A 27,760-nucleotide genomic window follows, 5' to 3' on the forward strand; every position below is an offset into this window, starting at 1 on the left:
AGTAAAAGTGCTCCTGCTTTAAGTGGATAAGTTGCAATGGAGGAAATAGCTGTCAGCTGGCATAGATATATATCCCCAACAGCCCAGAAAAACAGACCCCCGAGGGGGAATTTGTCATAGCCCTTTCATCACCAGTAAACTTGCAAGGCAGAAGCTTAGATTTACAGATGCAAACAGCAGGGCCTGGCTAGGAATTTTGACTCAATGTGCTTCATGTTTGTTTGCCTGTATATGGAATTTGACAGAACATGACTGCTCTCTGTGAAGATTTTCCTGGGGATGTATAAAAAATTGCCGAGAAAAGGAAAATACTTCTGTTCCAATACTCTACTGCAGTGCTGCTCCAAGGCAGCTGCAGTTTGCCTGCCAAATGTCTCCCTCTCATCTGAGGACCAGTGTCCCCACTAGGACTGCCTCTCCACCATGATGGACCATAGCCAGGAAGCCCCATGATATTCCTGCAGGGAGTCCTGTCAACACTCAAGAGCATGAATATAAAGCAGGGTAGTAATTCTGTATGGAGACATGTAGCCTTTTGGCTGCAAACCTGAGTTTTCTTTTGTTTTGCTTTGCCTACTGCATTCTCACCAAAGTGTTTTTCTTATCATTAAACTCCCTTTTGCAGTGAGCTAAAGAAAAAGAAAAAAATTCTGCTTTTAAATGAGCTGTCAGACCCTTTTTGATGGCTGTATATATATCAACACAGCCTGCTGGTATGAATTGATAACTATTCCTAGTCATTCAGTATGGGTTTAGTGAATATTAAGAAACCCACATGACAAAGAATTTTCCTCCTGCTGGAGGAAACTACCTTTTATTTTCAGAGTAAAGGGGGTTAATACAATAAAGCATCAAATATGTAAATGTTACTCCAAAAATACACAGTCTCGAACTCAGCAGTCCTGCAAAAGCAGTGAGCTCACCATCTAGGAAAGTCACCAAAATAGTACATTGTATACAGTTTCCGTATGACATCAGACCAAGCCAATCTGAGCAAGTTACAAATGTGACAGAGCTTGCTTGTCAGTTTCGTAAGATTACCTTCACCAATCAAAGGACACAAAACCTTCAGGAAGAAGTGAGGCATAGAGTACCCTGCAAAGATGAACACTATACCCGAAAGCAAAGGAATTGAACAAAGTCTGACTGTGTAGATGGCACAAAAAGCAGCTCGCAGATAAGAAGAATAATTCAGAAGGAACCAGCCCAGAGTTCTGATCTGTTCCATTACTCAGAAACAGAGTATAGAACTTAACTTAAACACTAAACCCTAGAGTCTTAAAAATACCCCTTTTTATAGCAAATGGAGAACTGTCACCTGGTAAGGCAGGGTCTCCAGATCTGCATAGTGGTTTTTAATCATCAGACCACCTCTTTTCCATCTCTTCATGAAAAGCATCGAAAGTTCAGAACTGAAATTTCATCCTAAGGCAAACTTTTGAACTCTGGAAAGACTTCTCAGAATGGAAAATCATTTTTTTGCTCCAGTTGATGGAGAAACTAATGATGGGAGGAAAGAGGCACCAGGCCTTTACTGCAAACTGTACCCTGGTCCTTGAAGAAATGAGATACTTTTCAGTCCCATCCACCTGCGCCGTGGCTTGAAAGAGTGCTGGCATTATGCTTTCTAACAAAGTTGAGTGGTAATATACAGGAGAGCAAATAGCTACCCACTCCAAGACTTGAAAATAGACTAGTTTGGAAAAGGCTGCAAATGCACCAGTTACCAAGTAGCCAGCAAACTAATTCAAGACTGAGACAGATCACTGCTGTGTGAAATTAAACATTATTATGCTGGGTTTTTTTGCTGAAATTAGTTACAGAGCACAGAGCAGAGGCATGTTAATAAATCAGTTCCAGTGTATATATAACTGGCGTCAGAGACAATTTTAGCAAAACCAGTGATAAGCTTGTAAAAAAATTTAAGCTCTGGCTACAGAAGCTGCAAAGCCATTTCTGACTGTTTATCTAAACTGTTTGCCATCCTCTGCCCAGGTAAAGTGATATTGCATTTCCCCCTCTTTACCTCTAGAAAGCTTTTTTCCTAAAGCTGAATCTAGACCCATCTCACTGCAATCTAGGGCTGAGGTTTTTTAGGCATCCTGGATTGGATGTGGAGAAGGGTTTATTCCTTCCTTGCCTGTATCTGCCTTTCACATACTTGGAGAGTGTTCCTGATTTCCCCTTGTTCATCTCTTCTCCAGACTTTTTCTCTGCTCTGATCTACAGCAGCAAGCAGTCTTAGCTGGCATTCAGGAGCTGATAACACTGCCACACACTGAAAATGCAGGCAACAGCAAGAAGGCAGGGCTGGCACAGGCAGAGATAATAATATGTATTATGCTGAATTTTATGTCAGGACCAGAAGGCTCTTTATTACATGATTTTCTTCTTTATAGCTCCCAACAGAGCAGCAAATGCACATATTAGGCTGTAAACCTCTACAATGCAATCCATGTAAATCACAAATATAAAGCCATGAAATGTTCCCTCATGGTGATCCAACATCAGCATCATCAGCACTGTCAAAGACAAGGGGGACCCACTATTGCCTCAGCTGGCATGTCTTCACTAGCAGAGATAACAGAAGGACTTCTTTGCTTGGGTTGTACCCCCCAACTCAGCCTAGACAGCCACTGCTGGCTAAGGGACCAGCTGTTGCAGAGACACTGGAATGAAAGATGACCCATAGGGGCTGAGTAAACAAAGCCCTGCAAAGTCATCCCAAAAAGTTCCTCTGTTGTCTCCTACCTGGGAGCTGGAGGCTGAGCTAAGCCTTGGAGGCCAGGGATGCCTCCCTAATGCTCATATAATGGCTAGTCAGTTGTTACTGCTTGAAAGTTCCTTGTGATCAGGAGAAACTGAAAGGAATTCAGTGAACAGGGTTTTCTGAGGATGGGACGTAGCTAGTGGAAGGGGCAAGAGGTATCTCTAGGCACAGCCATCCCCAATATAAAGGAGTCTTACTCAAGAAATTTTAGAAGGCAAACAAAGGAAATGCCAAGACAAGTGTTACCCTGGACTTGAGGGAGAATCAAGCCATGACAAAATGAGTTTAGTGGTCCCATGGACTTGCCTTTTTTCCTAGCTGGGGTTTTGCACCAGAAATGAATTCCCTGCTCCTGAACTGTAAGTAAACTGGCCAGCACTGCTGTGTCCACACCACCATGGAGCAGCAGCTGCTGGAGTTTGTCACTGCACCATTGGCTTCCCCTCTGAGGTGGTAGGTCACTGTAACCCCATCTTAGAGTTTTGGGGACCCTAAACTGGCCTTTAGCCCATTTCTCGCCCATTTTCCCACCTGGGGCTCGAAAGGAGGTGTGAAGGAGGCAAAACAGAGGTACAACTATCGTTGCATGGGAATGCCTGCAATTCAGGACACAGGTGGCATTTTTCCGGTGTTGGGGATGTTTGTATCTCTTGCAGCACCTGCAGGGAAACTGCTCACAGGCAGCTTTTCATCTCACGCTCACCTCTGAGGAAGCGGATTCACTTGCTGTGAAAGATGCTGTTTGAAGACATTTCACTAGAGGAAAACTGGTTTGTGAACCAATCAGGAGCCCTGGCTGCTGAAATGATCAGTGGCACATAATTTCATGTTAAGAGGCATTTGCCTCCTGAGGGCCCTGTTAATGGAGTCCAACTGGGTGTTGATTTGGTTATCCTTCACTACTAGGTGTTCAGATATAATTTTCCACAGGCAGGCAGGCTGCAGGTTAATGATCCTTCCTTGCAGGGGCTCTGAGGCAGCAAGCTCTCACAGAGATCCCTGCCACAGACTGCTAATCAGAGAAGTCAGGGCTTCCCCATGGGGGAGGGTCAGTGGGAGGGTGGCTGTCCCAGTCACTTGTGCTACCGAGGGAATACTTAGCCCATGTCCACATGCTGCTGAGGTCACAGCAAAAGTGACCCTGGGAATTGAGGAGTATCCTGAGAGCAGAATAGGTGCAGGTCATCAGAAATGTATTAGGTTTTCACATGTTTCCAGTGATTTCTTATGATGTTAGAGAACACATGTGGCCAGAAAACAAGTTGAAAAGGTAACTATCCAAATGGATGTGCTGGCATTTGCTGATGCAAGGTTATATTGCCAGGTCCTGAAAAAATGCTCTCAGGACAGTGGCCAGAGGACCTAGGCTTGCAGTCGGTAGTGACAGCGGAGATGGTGGAACAGCAGTAATGAGTGAGTGTGGAGGAGAGGCAGGGAGTATGACTGGCTTGTGTGTAATTTCAGCTCCTAACTGAGAGGCACTGGTGCAATGCACCTGCTGAATAAACCTACCACTTGCCTGTACTGCACTTAGGAGCCCCAGATGTGAGTTGGTATGTCACAACCCCATAGACCTGAAGGATGGTCCCAGCCCCACAGAAAGGCAGTGATTTGACATGTGTCCCTCAGCCTTGTCTCAGGGGCATTAGGGTCCAGGTATGCCAGGTTCTGTACAAAGGTGAGATAACAGACCCTTTCTGCTTCACCAGCCTTTGTTTCAAGGCCTGCCTCTAATAACCTGGATTTCCAGTAGATCACCTTTCTTTCTAGCAGCTATATTTTTGAGTGTTCAGCCTAAGGCATTTCTAGTCACAGATGCCCCCCATCAGAGATGCTCTAGGGGTTTATTGTTTCTACTGAGTTCGACCAGTGGTTCATGAAAACCAGTAGCTCTGAAAAGTAGTCCACTAAATCTAAAAGGAAGTCACCAAAAGTGACATATGACAAAGCAGTTGTGGGAAGTGATGTAAACAAGAAAAAATGGGGGGTTACGGGTAGGGATGGAAACAAACTCTTTCCCTGTGGAAAGACTCTTTCATGCCAGAAAGGTGAGATCTGTTTCAGCATCATTTGACACCATGTGGCGTTGACTTCAGTTGCATTGACTTCACAGCCCTGGTCTCAGACCCAGGGTGATATACACAAATGACTAAAGAATATCTTAGTACTACTTTAAGAGAACATTGTGTCTGTCTCCAATGCAGTTTTCTTGTTTATCATCCTAAATAACAACCTGGTGGTGGCAGACAGATGGGCAGGATGAACTTAAAGGTCTTTGCCATGCCTAATGTCTATGATTTTATGAGTCATTTCAGTCAGAAAAAGAGGAGATGAGATGTTTGAATGGAGCTAAAAAGACATGACATCATGGTTCTGTTTCCTTTCTTTGGAATTAGTAATAAACTGAATTATGCTCATCCACTTATCATTAACAAAAAATCTTTAACTTGCTTTCTCCAAAATATGTTTCCCCTCTCTCCTAAATCAATTCACCAGAGAAGAGCAAGAGGCTTTCTTTTGTGTACGCAAAGCAGAACAATTTGGTCTTTGAGCAAGTAATAGAATTTCAGGCATCACAAACAAATCAGCAATGTCTCGGCCCTACGTACATCTAAACAGCAACTAAAATACTTAACTGCAGCCTTTAGCAGCACTTTCATTCTGGCTGCTTAGTTGAACATGTCCTGCTGGGCTGTCTAAAATGACCTAGTGACATCCCCTTGGCATGGTTGTTTATGCCTTTCAGAGTACTGCTCTCACTAGCTTATTTCATTTTAAGGTGAGAAGTCAGGATTTTCCTCAGTGAGCTTTATGGCACAGTGAAACTTACAGTGACACATAATTTCACATGAAATGGTATTCACCTGCAAAGAGGCCTGAGCTGGCTCACGGACTCCACATAATTCAAGAGCCTTTCATGGACAGAGGCTCGCTCCCTCCCAGCACATGCATCTCATTTCTTCATTGCCTTGGAGCACAGGAGTCCTTCCTCCCAGCACAGCCTGCTCCTTCCTGACACCTCCTGACCTCAGCCCTGCTCCAGGTCTTTGCTGCAGAAAAGGAGGATCACAACCTGCCAAGAGTGACAGAAGGAAGGGCATTGCCCATCTTCTGATTCTCCCTGCTCTAACACTGGTCAAAGCCCTGCCTGGTTACAAGAAGGGGTTTGAGACAAAGACACAACAGCAGATGACGGCAACCAGCTATGAGCTGCGGTTTCATCTGTAAATGCTTGCTGTGACAGTAGGGGGATATTGGAGTATAACTCATCTCCTCTTGAAAGCCTACCCCTTCACTTCTGACAGCTCAGTGTCCCTTGAGGCTTTACGTGTGGAGAGAGGAGATGGAGCCTCCCACAGGTTGCGTTGACTTGCCCTTTTTATAGTGTTTAAAATGCTGGCAATGGGGAAAGAGCCTCCCAACTCATGTCAAGGTTGCTGCTCTGATTTTTCTTTCCTGCTTGTCTCCCAAAACAGACTCCATGGTTCTGCTAAGTACATGGTGCAGAGAATAAATAAAAAAAGTTACTATATATAATACAGTATTTGCTTCTGTAGCTGCAGGGCTGTAAAACCAATGCCAAAGATGTCATACCTAAACATAATATCCTCCCTGCATTGCCAGAGCTTCCTAATCAAAACGGACAGAAATCCTTTCCTCACACATGGTCAGATTTTCCTTTTTCTCCTTAGAGAAGTCTCCCTTTGTCCTTGTTGCTTTGCACCGCACACACCATCACCCTTCACACCCTTCCAGCACTGTCCCTGGTCCATTAGTTGTTGCATGGCCTGCAGGTTTCTCTAGCACAAACTCTCCCACTGAAACTAAAAGAGCAATTTGTTTTCAGGTGTTCACAAGAATGGGCTGAAAGTAAAAAGCAGACACCAGACACCAAACTCTACAAGGCATCATCTTAATCTACCTCCGTGACCAAGTATAAGGATATGCTAAAATGGCAATATAGCAAGCAGGTGTCCTGTTTAAAGGAGTAGATGGCCATTTGCTCCTGCTGCTGAATAACTGAACTATTCATGGCCAAGTAGGTTTCAAATCTTATGACATGTGTCAGCTTGTAAATGTCCAGACATTATGACTCACCTTATCTGTACCCCCTACATACAGGAATGCCTTCCCAAAGAAGTGATCCATATCTCCAGGAGACCTCATGCTCCAAATATAATTTCACCAGTCCCTGCAAAGGTAGAGGAGTAGGCACCTGTTGTCAGGGTTTTGAGTATAGCAACGGGCTCTACAATCAGGTGCTGTGGAACTGCTCCCTGTGACGATGCCTAACTGTCACCCTGGCTCCCTGTTCCCCTTCCCTTGTGCGGTGGTCCTGATCTTGTTGCCTCCTGATGCTTCTGAGCAAGAGGGATCACCAAGAAACTTTTTTTCATGGAATTAAAGGAAATTTCTGTGGAAAAAAGGTATTATACAGCCTACCAAAATGTGTCAAGAGAAGGGCAACGAAGCTGGTGAAGGGTATGGAGAACAAGTCTTACAAGAAGCTGGTGAGGGAGCTGAGGTTGTTAAGTCTGCAGAAGAGGATGAGGGGAGACCTTTTCGCTCTTTACAACTACCTGAAAGGAGGTTGTAGTGAAGTGGGGTTGGTCTCTTCTGAGGACAAGAGGAAACGGCCTCAAGTTGCATCAGGGGAGGTTTAGATTGGATATCAGGAAAAATTTCTTCACTGAAAGAGTGATCAGACATTAGAAAAGGCTGCCCAGAGAGGTGGTGGAGTCATCATACCTGGAGGTGTTCAAAAAACATGTAGACATGGCACTTTGGGACATGGTTTAGGAGGCATGGTGGTGTTGGGTTGGTAGTTGGACTTGATGATCCTAGAGGTCTTTTCCAACCTTATAATGATTATATGATTCGATTGTGGCATCAATTTGAGGTTATTCTGAGTATTTATGTTAGTATAATTCCCTGCTCCATCTAGTCACCCTAAAATGGAAGGTCTAGGATCCCTAACCTGGATGCCTGAGAAAGACATGAACTAGACATCTCCATCTCCATTCAGCAAAAGAAATACCAGGCAGGGTGTCTAGTTGTCACCACTTGTAGTAGCACCACTGCCTTCTACCTCCCAATTCTCTCCTGATTAATGATGCAGTCAGAGAGTGCAAAAGCAGTTGTTCCTAGCAACCCATGGAGTGGTACAGAACCACAGCCCTGCAGGAGCAGGGAAAGCACACATCCTTCTAACTGTTACAGCAAATGTCCCCAGACACCTAATAGTATAAGCAGCTCACATATTTGCCAGGTTTTACAAACGGTGGCATTTCTACATTTTAGCCTTGATCCTCAACATAGCAATTCCTAGGAAGAATGATCTCGCTTTGCTAACAGATGCGAGCACATATGGTGAAGACTCCAGGTTGGTGAGGTATGGGCTGGTAGATTAAAAGAGAAGCTGAACATACTGGAGTGGTGATTTAATGCCGACAATACCGTCACCACCCTATGCTCATACTGGAGATAGCAGATGATGCACATTCTGCTGAAGAGATTTCACAGAGGCTGTGATTTTCCCTTGCACAGAGCTATGACAGCAATCTCTCAGCTTAATTAGCTATTTGCCAAAATATGTCACACTTGGTAGGAGGTAAATTATTTTGGCCTTATCAAATAATTTTCAAACATGCTGTTTCCTTTGTGGTCACAAAAACATTACAGCCTCAAATCCGCAAGGGAGCTGTTATAGAGGGGGAAAAAAAGTTCTTGTGATAATAGCAGGGCTCTGTAACAAAACAGTGAATGCAGGGAAACAGGATTCTCTGTTCCAGTTTTCACTGTGACATTGCTCACTGTGAGATTGTTCAGGTCTGGCTGACTTCCCAAAATGAGTGGAAGCAGATATTTCTCCCAAATTACATTATGGCAAACAGCAAGCCAACATAATCTTCACACATATCCTATTTCAAAAGCAAAACAGACCCCTCCCAGCTCCAACTGGAGCTGCAAGTCTGATCTGCAATGTTAAGAGAAGTTCAGATTCCCACTGCTTGACCCTTTTTTTCCTAAAGACAATGTGAATTTATAGGCTTGATGTGAAACCGTGACATCTTTAACATCTAAAGCTAAAGCTAGAAACCTCAGATATGACTCTGATGCCTGCATCAGCAAACTTGGCCAGTACAGAGGAGACGGCTGTCTCTCTCCCTTCCCACCATTCACCCCCTTGCCTTTTTTAAGAACTAGCTTGGTCTTTTGGTTGTTGCACTCCCACGAAAGGCCTGTTCAAATGCCTTGATTGCCTTTCCTGTGCAGAAATCTTCCTGAAGCCTTACTGAATCACTACTGACTGACTCTTTCCTCCCTCTTTTCTAGGGGCCTCTCTCTGATGTACCAGGTGACCAGAGATAACAAAAGTCTCTCATCTTCTGTGGGTTTGCTTTTCACACTTTTTGCCTGTGAAGTGGCTAAAGAATACATGGTTGCTTTTTCAGTGCTGATCAATTAACTCAGAAGCTTGAATCCCACTGGCTTTCAAGCTGATCTGTGTTCCTGTGCTTCTCTGGGGTTTAAAGATAAGCAGGAAGGTCCCTGGCATCAAATGACAGGCACTAGTCTCAGCACTGCAAGTGGCACGCTTCCATTGACATTCGCTGCCATGCTTGCTCCTCTCAGGGCTCCTCAGCTCCATGGGCCTGGTCCGCTCATTTCCCCTGAGAAAAATGTCTGCTGTGTACAACACAACATGAAAGGCAGATTTATTTCCCCTCTAACACAGCCACACTCCTGTGTCCCTATTTCGTCTCTTCCAGCACTGCCATTTATATGGTTCTCACTCACCACCCCAGCAGCATTTAGGATGGCACAAGAGGAAAGTAAGTTCAACCTACAGATTGGCAGTTGTATGATGCTCCCAGCAGGACACTGTCTTCTCTTTCAAGCTAATTGTAGCACAGCGTGCCAGAATATTTCTGCTTCCTGCAGGACAGATTACTCCCCTCTAAATTCTCTTGTATCTGGGAAGATCTTTTCTGGTATAAAGGACATAGAAACTAAGCCTGCATTACAGGGATGGGCTGCCTGAAGGATGCTGCTTTAATTAAAACAGTATAACTTCTGTTTGTGATTAATCCCTAATGGGTTTTGAAGATTGGATCGTTCATTTATCCTGGGCCACAGTAAGTGGGAAATCTCCAATTCAAGGAGTGCTGGACCCAAGGGGCAGAGAGAGCAACACCAAAGTGTTCAGAGCCTGACTGCAAGGATAGTAACACAGGAAAAGCAAGGCTGTACCATGCCCAGAGTGTCTTAGTCATGGTTCCCTTCCAAAGCCATCCTGTAAATGCCCCTTCTTCTGTCCTCTGCAAATGAAGAGGAAGCAATACTCAGGCTCAGCCCCTTCTGAGGCAAAGCTGTACCACAAGCCACCTCCATGCCAAATCCAGCAGAGGCACAGGCAGCCTTCAGATGTACTGACAGGTGTACTGACAGATAAAAGAAACTCAACTGAAACCTGTGCCATTACTGAATGCATTAGAGGTTGAATTACCATATAGATTCCTCAGGAGAGTACAGATACTTCCAAGAGCAAGCAAGTGCTGTTATTGCAGTATGTCTTCCACAGCTTGTTCCTGCTACCAGGAGGAGCAATGATCCCTCTCAGCGTATTGGCAAAACTGCTTGATACGGTAAAGAACCTCCAGTAATAATGAACATTGCAGAAATTCATTGTTTTCACTCAGCCTCCTTTTCCTGAATACCGGAGGTGGTCATCTGCTCAAGCATGGGGTGTCCTGGGTACCCAGTGGTTATGGATGCAAGGGATCTTAGAGAAAGGCATCATCCGCAGAGAGCTGCATCATCAGGAGATGCAGGTATGCTCTTATAAACTTTCCAAGACGAAGGTCTTTCTGCTCCCGAGACCCTGGTTCCCTCAATGAACCAGAGCCACTGTTAAGCCCCATTTAAACATAGTGTGTAGGAAGCAAGGGCTGAGTTGGGTCTCATGTTCACAGAGGAAATCAAGAACCATAAACAAAGACACTCATCCCATTCCACAACAAAAATTTTCTCCTTGAGCTTACTTCGAATTTTGCTTAAATGTCACTTCATTCTTCTGTTTTCAGCATTTCTGCTAAGTAACTTTGAGAAATGTGCAGAGAACATAAACCTCCGCTTGCAGTTGATGAGCAAAAAACAAGCAAATAATGTTACCAATTCCCCACAATGAACATGATGCCATGAAATACTTTGAGATTCCTTGCTGTTAATGAAGAAATGAAGGGGAACTAATGCTGCTCATTTCTTTTCCAGCCAGAGCGCATACCTGTGCTGGAAACTGTCTAAGATGACCTGTTTTCCAATCAGCAGATATATAAAGTGTGTATTATGGTTTTGTTGTTATTATACAACACCGAAGTTATTAGAAATGGGGAAGGGAGTCATAAGGCAGTGCTTCTATGACACAATTAGAACCAGAATAACTGAAGGCTTGAAATAAGATTGACGGGGAAAAATGCTAAAGTGTTGACTGAACAAAGTGATATACAGAAATTCTTCTGCTAATACCCATGTGATTTAAATATTCATTATCATTATAGAATCATAGAATCATTAAGGTTGGAAAAGACCCTTAAGATCATCAAGTCCAACCATTAAACTATCACTGCCAAGTCCACCACTAAACCATATCCTCAAGCACCACATTAAACCTTCTTTTAAATACCTCCAGGGATGGAGACTCAACCACCTCCCTGGGCAGCCTGGTCCAATGCCTGAAAACCCTTTTGGTGAAGAAGTTTTTCCTAATATTCAACCTAAACTTCCCCTGGCGCAGCTTGAGGCCATTTCCTCTCCTCCTATCGCTTGTTACTAGGGGGAAGAGACTGACCCCCACCTAGCTGCAACCTCCTTTCAGGTAGTTGTACAGAGCACTAAGGTCTCCCCTAAGCCTCCTCTTCTCCAGGCTAAACAATCCCAGCTCCCTCTGCCGCTCCTCATAAAACTTGTTCTCTAGACCCTTCACCAACTTTGTTGCCCTTCTTTGGACACGCTCCAGCACCTCGATGTCGTTCTTGTAGTGAGGGGCCTAAAAGTGAGCACAGTACTCAAGGTGCGGTCTCACCAGTGCCGAGTACAGGAGCACTGTCACCTCCCTGGTCCTGCTGGCCACACTATTGCTGATAGAAGCCAGGATGCCATTGGCCTTCTTGGCCGCCTGAGCACACTGCTGGCTCATGTTCGGCCAGCTGTCAACCAACACACCCAGGTCCTTTTCCTCCAGGCAGCTCTCCAGCCACTCCTCCCCAAGCCTGTAGCGTTGCGTGGGGTTGTTGTGATAGAAGTGCAGGACCTGGCACTTGGCCTTGTTGAATCTCATACCATTGGCTCTGGCCCAACGATCCAGCCTGTTCAGGTCCCTCTGTAGGGCTTTCCTGCCCTCCAGCAGATCAACACTTCCACCCAGCTTGGTGTCATCTGCAAACTTACTGATGTGCACTCAATCCCCTCCTCCAGATCATCAATGAAGATATTGAACAGGGCCAGCCCCAACACTGAGCCCTGGGGAACACCACTCGTGACCGGATGCCAACTGATTTGACTCCATTCACCACCACTCTCTGGTCTTGGCCGTCCAGCCAGTTTTTAACCCAGCGCAGAGTGCACTTGTCCAAGCTGTGAGCAGCCAGCTTCTCCAGGAGAATGCTGTGGGAGACAGTGTCAAAGGCCTTACTAAAGTCCAAGTAGACAATGTCCACAGCCTCTCCCTCATCCACTAAGTGGGTCACCTTATCATAGAAGGAGACCAGGTTAGTGAGGCAGGACCTCCCTTTCATAAACCCATGCTGGCTGGACCCAATCCCCTGGTTGTCCTGCATGTGCTGTGTAATGGCATTCAAGATGATCTGCTCCATGACCTTTCCTGGCACCGAGGTCAGGCTGACAGGCCTGTAGTTCCCCGGATCCTCCTTCAGACCCTTCCTGTAGAGGGGCATCACATTTGCTTGTTTCCAGTCATCTGGGACCTCCCCGGTTGACCAGGACTGTGATAAATGATGGAGAGTGGCTTGGCGAGCTCCTCTGCCAGCTCCCTCAGTATCCTCGGGCAGATTCCATCTGGCCCCATGGACTTGTGAACATCCAGGTGAAGGAGAAGGTTGGTGACTGCCACCTCTGCAACAACTGGGACTTCATTCTGCATACTATCTCCATTTCCCAGCACAGGGGCCCGACAAGCCCAAGGATGACCAGTCTGACTATTAAAGGCTGAGGCAAGGAAAGCATTAAGTACCTCAGCCTTCTCCTCATCTTTCGTGGCAATGTTACCTTCCGCATCCAACAAAGGAGGGAGATTCTCCCTGGCCCTCCTTTTGTCACTGACGTATTTATAAAAACATTTTTTGTTATCTTTAATGGTGGCGGCCAGTTTAAGTTCCAGCTGGGCCTTTGCCTTCCTGATCTTTTCCCTGCATAACCTCATGACATCCTTGTAGTCCTCCTGAGTCACCTCCCCCTTATTCCAAAGGCGGTAAGCTCTCCTTTTTTTCATGAGTTCCAGCCAAAGCTCCCTATTCAGCCAAGCCGGTCTTCTCCCCCGCCTGCTCGACTTACGGCACACAGGGACGGCCTGCTCCTGCGCCTTTGAGACTTCCTTCTTTAATAACATCCAGCCTTCCAGGACAAATTTGCCCTGTGGGTCTGCCTCCCAAGGGACTCTGATAACCAGACTCCTTAAAAATCCGAAGTGTGCCCTTCTGAAGTTCAGGGTAGTGGTTTTGCTGACCCCCTTCCTTACTTCTCCAAGAATCAAGAACTCTATCATGTCATGGTCGCTGAGCCCAAGACAGCCTCCAACCACCACATCACCCATCAGGCCTTCTCTGTTTGTAAACAGCAGGTCCAGTGGGGCACCTCCCCTGGTTGGCTCGCTTACCAGCTGCATCAGGAAGTTACCTCCCACACACTCCAGGAACCTCCGAGACTGCTTTCTCTCTGCTGTGTTGTATTCCCCACAGATATCTGGTAAGTTGAAGTCTCCCACGAGACCAAGGGCTAGAGATTGTGAGACTTCAGCCAACCGCTTGTAGAGTACTTCCTCTGTCTCCTCATCCTGATTGGGTGGTCTATAATGGACTCCCACCAGGATATCTGCCTTATTAGCCTTCCCCCTGATCCTTATTATGGGAATACCAAAAGCCCTAGGGAAACAAGAAATTTGTGCTCACCACAATTTAGGAATAGCCACCAAAATTCACAGGACACGGGGCAATGGGCACAAATTGGAACACCTGAATATGAGGAAAAACTACTGTGATGGTGACAGAGCACTGGAACAGGCTGCCCAGAGAGGTTGTGGAGTCTCCTTCTCTGGAAATATTCAAGATGCGCCTGGATGTGGTCCTGTGCCCCCTCCTCTAGGTGTACCTGCTCAAGCAGAGGGGTTGGATGAGATGATCTCCAGAGGTCCCTTCCAACCGCTACCATTCTGTGATTCTGTGATTCTGTGGTCTTCCCCAGGAAGGAAGGAAAACTTTCATATATAAGTGAGGCATCCTCAATACACATCGGGAAAGGCTCAGATGATGCTCAGGGTGGGTCCAGCTTAAGCTGAGCCAACCTGTCACAGCTGTGGTTCAAACTGAGACTAGGTGGTGGCACTTAAACTTTAACAAAGACAATCTGGACAGTCTTTGGACCAATGCTGAAGCAAGGTCCCATAAGGTCACGGAATTTATTGCTTTACAATAGCTCCTGTGTAAGTGCAAGCTCCTAATTAATTGCTTAATTAGTTGTAGTCTGTAGAAACCTGCTTAGAACAATGCCATCTGTGTGACAAGGTCAAGGAATGAGGACACAAGCAGCACAATTACTGAGTATGGTGTCTTGAATCTAATCCAGAAATACCAGTCTGGGACAATTACTATTTAAATTAGTTCAAAGCCCCACATGTCTCTGGACACTGAATCCCATTTCCTGGGTTATCACACCTGGGAAGATTTGGAAGTTACTGTCTGCCATTATCAGCCCAAGGACCACCTTCAGCTTTTGTAGCATGTCCTTGCCAGAGTGAAGGGAAGTGCTGGGAGCAGCTACTAGGCTCTGAACCTTGGACAGGGAATTCTCCACCAACTTTTGGTCCCCATTATGAAGAGAGGACATGATTGCTTCCAGAGATCCACCATCAGATGACTGAGCAACAAAAAGTCCAAACCCCAGCCAGAGGTGGCTCCCTGAACAGACCTGGGAAGAAAAGATTTGGTGTTTCCTGCTCCCACCATCATATTTCTGCACCTTTGGCTAGAGAAAGAAGCCATAAGCCCTCATGGTGATACATCTCATGATGCTGGGATGGACACTAACATCCATTGGCCATCTTCAGGATGGGGGCTTGGGAATTCTGCATAACAGCTGGTTTGAATTGCATCCTTTCTCCTGGACTTCATGATGGCAAAGTACTCACTCCAAGGAGGGCAGGATGAGGAATGTGTTGAGCAGGGATTGACAATTCCATCTCTCCAGGTCAATGCTGTGACCTCTCTTCCTTTATCCCTGGCCTCGCTTACCCTCTTGGAGGAAGCTGAGTCCCTCTGTGAACAGGCATGGACTTGCATTCACCCAAGCAACCATGACTCTTTCACACTTCTTGGAAATAATACAAGAACTGCCAAGATGTGGAAATATAGTTCATAACTCATTGCTCTTTGTGCACCATAATGAGTGTATTTTAATACTAAACTGGCACGGGGGCAGGGAGAAGAAAGATTTTCACAATATGAAAAGGTTGGTGTTTTTTCCCCCCAAGGACATAAAATGCTACATTAGTTTTAATACCAACAGTACATTAAAATCATGTATCTTGATAGGTGCCTTTTAATGTCCTGCTTACCTCTGTGGATACAGCTGGAGGCAAAGCATCCAGTGAATGCTATTGTTTAGATTAGGAAGCAGTGTTTGGGGACAATGCAATATTAGATAATTAACTAATCTTTCACTTCTTAGAGAAGGATTTCAAACATTTTAGGCACAAATGAAACACAGGCTGGAAACAGGGTACACGGCACTGGTAAGAGGTAGGGTAAAGACTGTAATGGATCAAGGCCGGAGCTACTGAAGGAGGAGAGTACTTGTATATCTGTATGCCCCTGGCAGTCCAAATTTCTAGCTGCTGCCTCAGGGAAGCTGTTTCTGCTGAGCTCAATATTTTGTCCAGAGTCATAGGAACAAAGTGCAATCTCTCCATCTGCTTCAATGGAACATATTTATTTGTTGTTGGTCTTGTTGGCTCTCAAGCTTTTTGGCTGGCACACAGCCTAACTTTACAGAGGTTCTCCCTGGACACTGCCACTAGCAAGAGAAATCTGTCTTTTACTATGCTGTCTTCCAGGGTCCCACGATATGAATTCTTTATATGTTTTAGTTTTCACTTGAAAAAACCCTTGCACTCAGTGAGAAAGCCTGCAGGCTCACTGCTGGGGCAGCCATAGCAACCATTTGCCCTGAAGGAAAACCTCAGTGCATAACCACCAGGGAGGTGCATGCTGCTCACTCATAACAGCTGAAAACGGAGAGTCTTCTCCCTTCCTATCATCCCAGATATTGTATCAATTTATACAACAGTTGCATTTCTCTCCCAGGTTCTGCCTTGCAGTGCATCCTGAGATGCATCTATTTTGATACAACAGATAATCCAGTATTTATTTTAGGCTGAAAAGCATAGTCATTACTCATGAAAATGCAGTGTCCAGTTTTAGATACAAACTGCACAGCTGCAGGTAGGTCATAGTCCCTTCCTTTTCAGCTGGTTCTTGTAGTTCTTCCCAAAACAAAGATATAAAAACTTTATTTCTTTTCTGCTGCTGGCAAGTGAGTCAATTCAATGAGGAGTTACAACTGTCTGGCAGGCATCTTTGGGTGCCTAGATCACTACAGTCAAGTCTTCAAGAGGTTTTTCTACAGGCCATTTGAAAGAGATATGTAGATTGTAATCAGAAATGATCAATTCACTTTGCTGTGCATCCAGAAAAAATAGTAGTTCGGTAGCCCTCCCCTGAACAGCTGCTGAGAGATAGTAAGATGTATAGTCAGGAAGAGGGTATAGCCCTGGGTTTCTGGTACATGATGTTCATCTTTGAGAAGAAGAAAAAAAAACCTGAGTATTCTGCAGACCATTAAAAGGTTAACCTTAAGTCTTTGCTGTTGAAAACATCCATTCATTTACTGCTGCATGCATGAAACTTCAGATATGTGTGCCTCCTTTCATTTGTTTTTGTGTTGGAAAAGGGTGCTGTCACAGCACGACATGAAAGGAAGGCCTATTATGTAAACAGCACCCAAAGAACTACTCTAGGCCTGCACTCTGTTCTCCTTGCCACAGGAGAATTCAAGGAATAACATTTACCACCTTGGATGTGAGGAACTTCATCACATCACCAGGCTTCAGAAGCAGCCACTGAAGCAGCATCCAAAGCTCTTTGGCTTTTCTGACAATGTAAGCAGACACTGGTATGGCCAGAACAGGGGGACCACATCCTATTCCCAGATCTGCAACGGGTCTCTTCTTTTCTCATGCCTCTTTCAGCAGAGCGACCTACTAGGGAGGTGCAAAATCATGTGCCCTGTTTTTGCCTTTGGACTGGGAGTATGCTTCTTCTGTGTCCTGTCCTGGAATATAATCTGTCTTGGATGCTGTACCTTTGCAGATGTGGAAAAAACGAAGTATTTAGCTGGCACATGTGAGGATTACTTACAAAAGCCCTACATGTCCCTGCTAACAATTCTGTCCGTTGCTGTCTAAGCTAAAAAACACCAAAACACCACCGTCTAGGACAAAAAAAGTTGTTTAAACTTAATGAGAATTGCCTAAATAACAGGGGACCTGAACCCCCTGATCAACTCCTGTGGAAGATTTATTACCCTACTCTTCAGGTGCCTACACCAGACATGATTTTGTGAACACTACAGGCACACCAAGCTTTGTGGCAGGTGTGCAAGTAAGTTGTTGGAGGTGCATTATTCTGCACTGAAACAAACCTCACTGTCTCATAAGCCTGTGAAATAATGAGCCAATAGATGAGCAACAAAAAGTAACAGCAGGATGAAAAGAGGATGCCAGGAGGGAATAATGTTTTATACCCTTAAAGCATGACTATATTGATATGTCTTTGGGCTCTCGCTATCTCAGCATAATGTGTGAGGCATAAATGTCTGGCACAGAACAATTCATATACAAAGTTTGCCATTATGCAGGAAGTTCTTGCTAATAAAAGAGTCCCCTCATCTCAAACATTTCAACCTGGTCTCTCTTCTGTTCCAAAATTCCTTGTAATTAAACACCTGCATATTAAATTAAACTCTCCAGGGAATGTTATTTGCGATCTACCTTTCCAATTATTTAAAATTAGCTTAAGGGCTAAAGCAATCAGGCCATTCATTAATCTAATCCCTTTTTGTAGCTGTAGTTCGTGACTTGGAATTGTGACCACAAGATCAAAAGGACAACAAGAAATGAAGAGAAAATTATACAAGACACTTATGAAGTTCCCTGGCCCAAGACCTCACCCACAGCACACTGAGATCAGCAGCTGCTGACACAAAACGGACTCTAAAACGCCATTTTGTTGTGTGCACAAATATCTCTCTTCTCGGAAGATGTCTACACCGAAGGGAGACGACAGCATGAGCAAAGCCTACCCACGCTCAGACCACTGCCTAGGAGCCAGCTTCTGCCTGGAAAGCAGAGAATTAGAAGTTCTGGTAATTAATAAACCCCGCTTCAGAGTGACTTGTCACGGTCTGAGGCAGACTGGGGGGAATCAAAGAGCCATGAGACATCCTCTGCCACTCCTTCCATGACTAGGCTTTCCCTCTCCTCTGAAAGGAGCAGAAGTTGCAAACCTTGAATGTACTGAACCATGTGACGAGCGTTTTGCAAAGCCAAGGGATGTCACCCAAATGTCCCTAATGAAGGGCCAGGGACATCCATTTCAGAGCTGCTCTTCCAAGAACAAGAGACCCAGCACTCTCACACAGCAACATATGTTCCTGGCTGTCTCAGCAGGTAGTTTCTCTCTGTTTCACAGTTGAGAACAGCAGCCATGTTATTTTATGCTGGCACAGGCTGTGCTGTTCGGTATTCACTACCATCCTCTACCCAGCAAATCTGCCATCTGCCTGATGGCAGCAAGGGAAGGTGTGTACACAGGCAGCCAGTAGTGACCTTCTGCAGACCAGCCCTTGTGAATACAGCCTTGTCCATGCCCTGGCCATGCACATGCCCTGTATGCCCTGTGAGCTCTGCTTGCCTAGGGCATTATCCTCCAGGCATTTGCCTTTCACTCTGAGCCTGCACAGAGACACTAGGTGTCAAGGGAAAGCTCTAGCCCCACACAAAGCTGTCATACTTAGGACAGAGATTATCATATCAATCTATTTAGTGCCCATACCTGCAACCACCTGCCTCATGAACATGCACATTAATGAGCCACAGTGGCAGAGAAAGCCCCTTGCAATATTCAGGCAATCTTATATTTAGTCCTTAACAGGGGAAATGTCTTAACCTGCCTTTCTTCAAGCAAGACTTACCTGGAAGAGTAAGCTGACCCTACCCAAGCTATCGCATCCCATCCCATGCTCATAAACTAACTCTGCTCATCACAGCCACTGTCCCACTTTCAGTTTCCCCATCCAACACAGCATATTTCGTGCTCCTTCATGCCCTTTATTCCTGCTCAGAAAGGCTGAGGGATCCTCAGTCTCACTACTGGGCAAACAGGGTGCTTGAGCCCAGGTACTGCAGGGATCCACACTGCACAGATGTGTATATATATGTGTGTGTAGGTATAGATAGATTCTCACTAGTGGACCTCCATCCTGCTTAGGCAGAGGAGCAGGATGAGACTGCTCATGCTGTCTGCATTTGTTGAGTGCTCTGAGTATCTTTCTGTGATCTGTGTGGCCAGCCATGTATATATGCAAATAGATGGTGTAAACAGTGTATATGTGTGCTGTCTGTGTGGCTGCCTTCTGAGAGTGCATCTTCAGCCTTGCTGCTGGTCAGACCTGTGGGCGTGGGGTGGCAGCATCTTCGCCCCCTTGGGCTGCTGGATCTGGCATGACATATTTGCCTCTAACAGATGCTACCTCTGTGTCTAATGAATACGCATGGTCAGCAGTATACTGGGTTTGTGTCTGTTGCTCAAGGACTGACTTGTGGTGCTCAGCCTGGAGAGACCAGTGTGTACAGCACTGCTCCCTCTCCCAGGGGCAGACCCACCTCCAGGTTAGTATCAGTCATGTCTACAGACCTGCCAAGGGCAGGATGCTTCCGTCATATGCAGGCAGCCCCTGCCCAAAACCCTGAGTGTGCAAGGCAGACAAGGGGTGAAAGCCATCAGCTAAAAGTGATCAGCATAGACCATGCTTTTCAGAGCTAGGCTCAAGTATAGATGCAAGTCAAAGCACAAGATATGTATGTCTGAAGAGCCATATGCAAGTACAAGACAGCTGTCTGTGGTAGCTAAAATTATGGTGTCATTTGATGATCTTGAAATGATTATGCTTGCAAGTACTGTGTTTTAACAGGAGTGCACACACATGCACTTATACAGAGAGGCAGTTTGCAAGCAGAGCTGTACGAGCAGTTTGCAAGCAATGTTCACCCCATATTTTTTCATATAAAACTTTGTTTTCAGTGGTTTCAATCTCTTGCCAAACTTCAGGCCTGAAATCTAGCATGCCAGTCCTCCACAGCTATTCCTGTATTATGAATGGGGCTGGAAGAACTCAGCTCTTTCTTAAGGTAATCACTGAGGAAAAGTCCCAGAGCACACAGCTAAGACCCATGACACAAGGGTCTGAGAGCCATAGGCACCTAGAGGTAAAGCCATGAAAGCACGGACTGCTCCAGCATCAGTCGTGCAGCCTGACCCTCTGTGTGAGTCCCTGGCTTAGTCCCCTCCTCAGTAAGAAGAGCTGTCAAAGCCAGATCTTCAACAGAGAAGTGACCAGAGAGGGGGTGATTTCCAACAGCTGAAGAGTTGGTATGTGAAGAAATAATATTAACTAAACAGAATCTGTATGCATCAGCTATTAAAATTGAAGCAGGCTCAGAGGAACCTATAAGTCAGTGTGGCTGCCATCCACCTTGCAAATGGGACACAGTCCAGTGAGCAGTGGACCTCCCAGGGCCGGGGCTGTCATGCAAGGAAAGCAGCCATACCATCAGCCCTTGGCCACCTCAGCGAGACACTGGCACAGAGCTCTGCTGGGATGATTTCTGCCACAGAAGTCCTTAGCAGCTCCATGTGAGGAAGAACTCATTTTGACTTATTTTGGCTCATTCTTGACACAAGAGGGTTTAATTGTCTGGAGACTTTATTCATAACCTTTTTCAGCTCAAAGACTACAAAACTTCATCAGAAGGCTGCCTGCATGTGCCTTCACTCACACACACACAGAGACAGATGAAGAATGGAGAGATTTGTTTTTTGAGTGATCGGCACAGACAGCTGAAAGCTTTTCATGACCAACAGCAGAGACACGGCTGGGTAGCCCCAGAACACAGCTGGTACCCTACATTCAAGCTGTGTGGTCCCAAGCAACAGCCCAGCTTCAACTCAGGGATTGTGTAATTTGGTATCCTGGTCCAAGACACCAAAAAAAGGACTTTTTCATATTATATTTAAGGAGGTTAAAGCTCATCTTCTTTTGACAGTCAGCTCTTTTGTACAAGGGCTACTTAGTCTGAGAAAAGATGCAGTGCTGAAAAATCAACAATCTCTCTTGAAAATGCAAAAGCCTCCTGTTTGCTTTGCTAGCGTTGCTTCAGCAATGCTGACCAGCATGTCCTGCAAACACACAGCTCGGCCTGTTAATGCACAAATCACTAGTAAAGAAAAATACTCCAAGTTTTTGGTTTTGCCTGTGCTGTTTCATCTCAGATAAGAGGGGATGCAGCATCACCAGTACAAACATACGCTCTTGGCTGTGGATGTCAACTTCTTTATAATCTATTATATTCTGTTTTCTGATGGAGAAAAGTGGGGCAAAGAAGAAAAAAAAAACAGGGTGGGCTGGTAAGGCATGGAACAGCACCACCAGTCATGTCACACCACTGTCCTGTCTTATGGTTTTCCCTGTTGAGATGGGGACTATGAGCAACATTTCTAATGAATAAACAACAGATAACACCTGGCTGTTATTTTCCCATCCTTTTCAGCAGTGGCTAGATGTCAAAATCTGATGCAGAAAAGCAAAGAAAGTTAAATACATTCATGTGTGCTGAGCATCTAATCTCTGGCTTCTGATAAATGTTAAGTTCATACTATCTTTTCTCTCCTAGTGGGGACATGAACATTACTTCTTTCTTCTCCCCAGTGACCAAAGAAACATGTCAAAATACAGTTTTTTTCAAAGCCTCTACCCCTGAAAACTGGATAGAAAGTAACCAAATGGTTCAGAAGTTATCATGAAGAAAGACAACTACTCCTTTGCCTGATCACGTATGCCTTGTGTCTGTATGAAAACTGGAGAAAATTCCTTTACCCAGTGCACCGTCCCTACTTTTCTTTAAAGACACTCCAAGCGATGATATTTGGAGCAGTGCTCACTCAAGCAGTCTCTGGGCTGGGGAAATAATTACAGAGCTGTACATCCCTCGATCACCATGTGAGGGAGGCAATTATGGTGCCGAATAAGCGCAACAGACGGGAAGTGATTGCTCTCATGCGCTTGGATTGCAGTCTGCTGCCTGGCAGGTCTCATGTGCTGCCAGGGAGGAAAGTGGGTTTGGAGGATACTTGAACACCTGAGCATACTGCGAACTGTCCAGTGGGATTTTTCAGGTGTATGTCTATGCCAGCCTGACACAGCTCCATGGAGGTTGCACAGAAGCTGGATAGAGGTGTTGTACATGCTCTTATTTCTATCTGGCCTGGCTGGCATCTCTGGGATGCTTTGGTGGGGTGTTAGTGGGGTGAAGTGCTCCACATGACCACCCATGTCCCACAAGACAGCAGGTACAAAGTGAAGCTCATTCAAACAAGCACAGACTTAGGTCTCTAAAAAGGAATTTCTTTTTACAGGATGGAAAGAAATGTGTGCCAAGGTATTGCTTTCTTTCCTAAAAATAAATGACGGGAGAAAGAGAGGATTCACACAAAAAGATCTTTCAGGATTATCAACCATCACCAAGCAGAAATCCTGACAGGCCCCGATAAATTGTCTGACAGGTTTAAAGGTAAATTTGACAAGACAGAAAGACTTTGTTTTAACTTCTTTCTCTGACTAATGAAGCTTCAGACTTGCCTACAATCTACAAAGCTAAAAACTTCTGTAAAAATGAAAATGGGTACCTGCATGACCAGAGGGTGGAGATTTATGAAAAAATAAACATAACGAGCTTTTTTTGATGAGACACTGTTTGTGGCGTAGAGTTTTAAGGTGGAAGGCATACGGCATTTATATTTTCCTCTGCAAAGTCTTCCCTGCAAACTGCACAAAAACCCCTCTGACTGAGCACTTCTGATTCAGCTATAAACTGTTAGGAAAGCAGCTAATCCAAAAAATTGCAGGCATAAAAACCTCATATGCCCCATTTGTAGAAAAGTGGAAAATTAGCCAATATTGCCTACTGTTAAAACCCAGAGTATTCAGAGATGTTATCCCTCTTGAGATGTTACCCTAAAGCAGTGGCCCCTGGACAAGTCACCTGAGTGGCTCATGTGCGCAAAGCCCCTGTAGCTTAGCTGTGACAGCTCAGGCGAGGGGGGACCAGGGCATCACTTAACGTGATGCCAGCGTGACCAGGAGGGCACCTTCTGCCTGTGAGGCAATGGGAGTCACATCTCGATCTCATGGTCTGAAGAAGTAAGCATGGTGGAAGACAGGATACATGGGAAGAAAATGGACTGGTCCCGATGGTGATTTACTGGTAGCTGAGACAGAGAGAAGGACTGGGCAGCCACAACCAGTGGGTGTGAGTCTCTTGTGGGAAGGAAAACACAGATCAAAACAGGAGCAAGTAAATGAGCAAGTATATAACATACTGATAGCTTCAGGCTCTCTGTTTTACTGCGGGAAGGTGAAAAGCAGTGACTCTCAGGGTTGCTTGGAACAGGAAGATTACCAGGTGATGCCCAACATGGGAAAATCAAATATTCCAATGGAAAGGAACTGCTTTTTCTTTCCTGGAGTACATTTCTGAATCCACTGCTCCTCCCTGCTGGCTCAGCTAAACCTGACTCACATCTTCTTTTCCACCATGCAGTAGCTGTGTTGTTCAATACAGATGGCCTACAAGAAGCCCTAAGTCAGCAGCACATTGGCAAGACCCTTAGTGGAAAAGCTAAGTTCCACACAGAGCAGAAATAGTCCCTGCAAGGAGGCACATTGCTTTTGTGGAACACAAGGGAAAATAATCTATTTGTACAGAGCACCTCTGAAACCTTATAACATTGATCCTTGTATAATTCTTTTGTACTATGATGTAGACATACACAGCGTAAAGGTATTTCCAGGTGCTGCAAGAATAAAATGAGAGCACCTGTTCATTTAGACTGAGCTACACTGCACATATATCTTCTGCAAATCAGGCCTTCATCTGTAAATGCATTGCACACCTAAAGGAGACCAGGTTTTTAAAAATTTAGCACCAAGTGCTAAATTCTGGTACAAAGAATCCATCCACCAGCTTGAAGTTCCTATGTGTGACAATTTTTTCCCAGACTGGTCCTTTCTAGTAGAACTACCCAGAAGACTTTTGAAAACATGAAATTTTCAAGAGCTCAAGCAACTGCAAAAAAGGATTTTAATGCAAGTGCCAAGTTTTGATCTTTAGTTATAGTTATAACTTTTGATAATGTTTTACTACCTCACATATAAAACATCATTCTGAATGGTTTATGCTCCAAAGTATGAGTTGATACCACTGTCAGTATTAGCTTAGCTAGGTGCAGGATTTCAGTGGTTTATACCAGCTATTTTAGCCAGTTCTCAGCCATAGAAGGTTTTGGCTTTAATTTGAGCTTAATTTTCCACCGGAAAATGCAAATTTGTTGGACATGGGGTTTTGCAGAAGTGCCAGTGTAGGGGAATAGACAGGGATCGGCGACTGGAAGATCACGGGATGTGATGGAAAGATAGACTCCTCCCCATAGGAGTGGCAGGAACAGGAAGCGCAAGAGCTATGTAAGCGTGTGACGCAGCCAAATAAACGGACATTTTGTATCCATCATATTGATGTCTGTGCATCACTGTCCCCAGGGTGGGTAGAGCCCTGTGTCCCGGAGATGCGGCCCAAGATAAGTTCTCCCGTAGAAGCGTACAGCAACATGCCAGTTTCAGTGAAGGCTGATGGTTTCTCAGAACTGTGATGGACCTGCTGGAGGGGAAGGCAGGCAGCAAGGGTACCTGCTGGGGAACTCAAGGAGCAGTCAGACTGACGTGCCTGTGCCGGGCTGGGATGAGCAGGGACTTGAACATCTTTCTGTGAGAGATTTAGGAAAGGTGTTCTCAGCTGATTCAGCTGTTGGAGGGAGATAAGAGGAGAGATGGGAAGAAAGGAGCATGCAGGGGTGGCATTATTATTACCATTTTTTAGCGGGGAGAGAAGAAAAAAATTATACTTCCAATGCAAAAACAAAAAGCAGAAGTCAAAATTCCTCAGAAACACAGTCCTTCCTCCAGCTGGATTTAGCCACAACTCGCCTTAGTGAATCTAAGGGACCAGTTAACAAAGATTAATTTGCTGTCTCTCAACCTAACAAAAGCAAAGCACCTGCATGACCTTTCTTGCTGAGAGCTCCAAGTTTTAGGCAAGTCACATTCAGCAGTTCCCCATCACTATGCTAAACCAAACCAACACCCAAGCTTCCATTTTCCAGGAGCTAAATCCTTCAACACAATATCATCTTTCGCTGCCTTTGTGTGAACTTGTCCACCTTCCTTATCCTCCTATTGAGGTAATAGGGTCTTATGGATTCATGCTGGGCCCTGGGATCAGTTCACAGCTATTGTGGATGCCCTGTCCTTCGCACACTGGCTCTCAGCACATTTACTTTCTCAGCCTTACTGCTTTTTAGTACTTAATTATGTTCTTTATTTTGCTTTTATTGAACTGTGCTGTGCTTTCATTGCTTAGATAGTTTTATCTAGCAATCCCCAGGCTTCCTGAAGGAACACTACTGCAGGAAATTAATGAATGCACTATTTTCCCCAGCACAGAGCAAACACACTGCTAATAGCCACAAACTCTCAACCCTCTCTTGGCTGCAGCACTGGTGAAAAATCCTGCCTAGTCTATGCATGTGAAGAGACGTGGCCATTGAAACTGCTGACAAATAGCTACACCTGAAGGACCGAACAGCAGGACACTAAAGCATGTGCAAATCCCACCTGATGTTTTACTTTTTTCTGTCATCATCATCAGGCAAATCCCTTGACCCAAACTTGAGAAATCAATAGTGCTCAAACAAGGAAACTTGTTATTTTCTACTGGACAAACTTTAATTGTCTCAGAGGCTTCCAAGTTCAATGACAGACACTTCATCTAAAGCAAAAAAATAGTAGTGTTTTGTCTCTTTCTTTGATATTGAAGACTAGGATTCTTCAGATCTGAAGTCCGTGCTCTGGCTTGACAAATACCCAGCGCTGGTGGGTGTTTAGAACAGGCAGATTAGAAAGACAGGCGAGAGGGTGAATGATTTTGGTGCTGTGGAGTCCAGACTCTATGTAGTTTGCAATAGGCATTGCTACCACCAGCAGTCTCTGATGAGACTTTGAGTGTGACTCCTTTTCTGTCATGTTACATTATCTGCTGTGCTGGGAAACTCAATAATTACTCTGCAGTCACTGATGAAACCATACTTGTTGAAACAAACAATGGGGCATGAGGAGATTGTTAGGCACAGGCTGGAAACCATCAAGCCTGTCTCATGAGGGAAACAAACTAGAACACTGTCACTTCTCTGGTAAAAAATATTTCCATATTAAAATTGGACAGGAAGAACAGACTGAGAAATTTTTCAGGGGGGAAAGAAATAGTTCCTGGAAAGCAAATTCACTTCTGCAGAACAGAAATTATTTTTCTGCTCCTGGAAGGGTATTACCTGGTTTGCTTTTCCAGACAATTAGCTTGGGAACCAATAGATCATTTTTCCCAATGGGAAATGCAAGTGTTTGAGATAGCAAAGGTGTTTTCTACTGTCAAGTCCACAGAAAATCCCTAACTGGATATTGTATAACCTGATAGGGAACCTGACCATTGTCAACTAAAACCTAAATTATTTTGTAGGCTCCTCCCTCAGTAGAATACCTCACAAGACAACGACCACTATCACAGAGACATATCAAGGTGGGGAACACACTACCCTGTTTAACAACCTCCCACTACCCTGGAGAATGTCTTGCCCACATTTGGGTCTTGGTGAACTTTCCTTGCTGGTGTGGGGTGATGGCTACTCCGTGGATGCAAAATTCTGAATTAGCAGGAGATATTTTAACATTACCTCATGAGACAGGTAAAAGGCAGCGATTCCCAATGGCCAGAAGCAGCAGAGCATGGAGAACACAGTGAGGCCGAGATGATCTCTTGGTGGCATCATCAGGAAATTGTCTTCGCTTTCAGTGTCACTTGAGTAATCGCTCTGGAATAGCAAGGGAGAGAGAAATGTAGAGGTGCTGGTTAATGATATCATGATTTCTCCTCTGTCATGGGCCAAGGCTGTGACCATCTGCCCATAAAACTCTCCCCAGTCACACCAGGGCAATTCCTCAACATCAAGACAGGCCTCCAGCACTCATGATAGAAGGCTTCTGGTGACCCACTCTGGGGTCTTTATCATGTAGGGGTCTCTAGACAAGGCCAGCTCTGGGGGAACTTGTACCCTGTTCAGCAAGGCCCATGTACACATTCTGCTCTGCTGTGGCTCCACAGCGACAGGACCACAGGAGTTAACCTGCCCTCCTGCAGTGTCCACACCAGCTGGTAGCATCCTTCAGAATGACTTCAGGATTGGGACTGTGGCCATGGCA

At 45.1% G+C, this 27,760-nt stretch overlaps 1 protein-coding gene across 1 annotated transcript in view; it reads right to left on the reverse strand.

Moving 5' to 3' along the window:
• SYNDIG1 (synapse differentiation inducing 1) overlaps positions 1-27,760 on the reverse strand; it is an 87,036-nt gene that overhangs the window by 27,369 nt on the left and 31,907 nt on the right. Inside the window, exon 3 of the mRNA XM_075088580.1 lies at positions 27,235-27,372. Coding sequence (XP_074944681.1) covers positions 27,235-27,372 — 138 coding nt within the window. The remainder of the gene's footprint in view (positions 1-27,234; positions 27,373-27,760) is intronic.

Source organism: Phalacrocorax aristotelis, chromosome 3, assembly GCF_949628215.1.
Source record: "Phalacrocorax aristotelis chromosome 3, bGulAri2.1, whole genome shotgun sequence".
Lineage (NCBI taxonomy): Eukaryota > Metazoa > Chordata > Aves > Suliformes > Phalacrocoracidae > Phalacrocorax > Phalacrocorax aristotelis.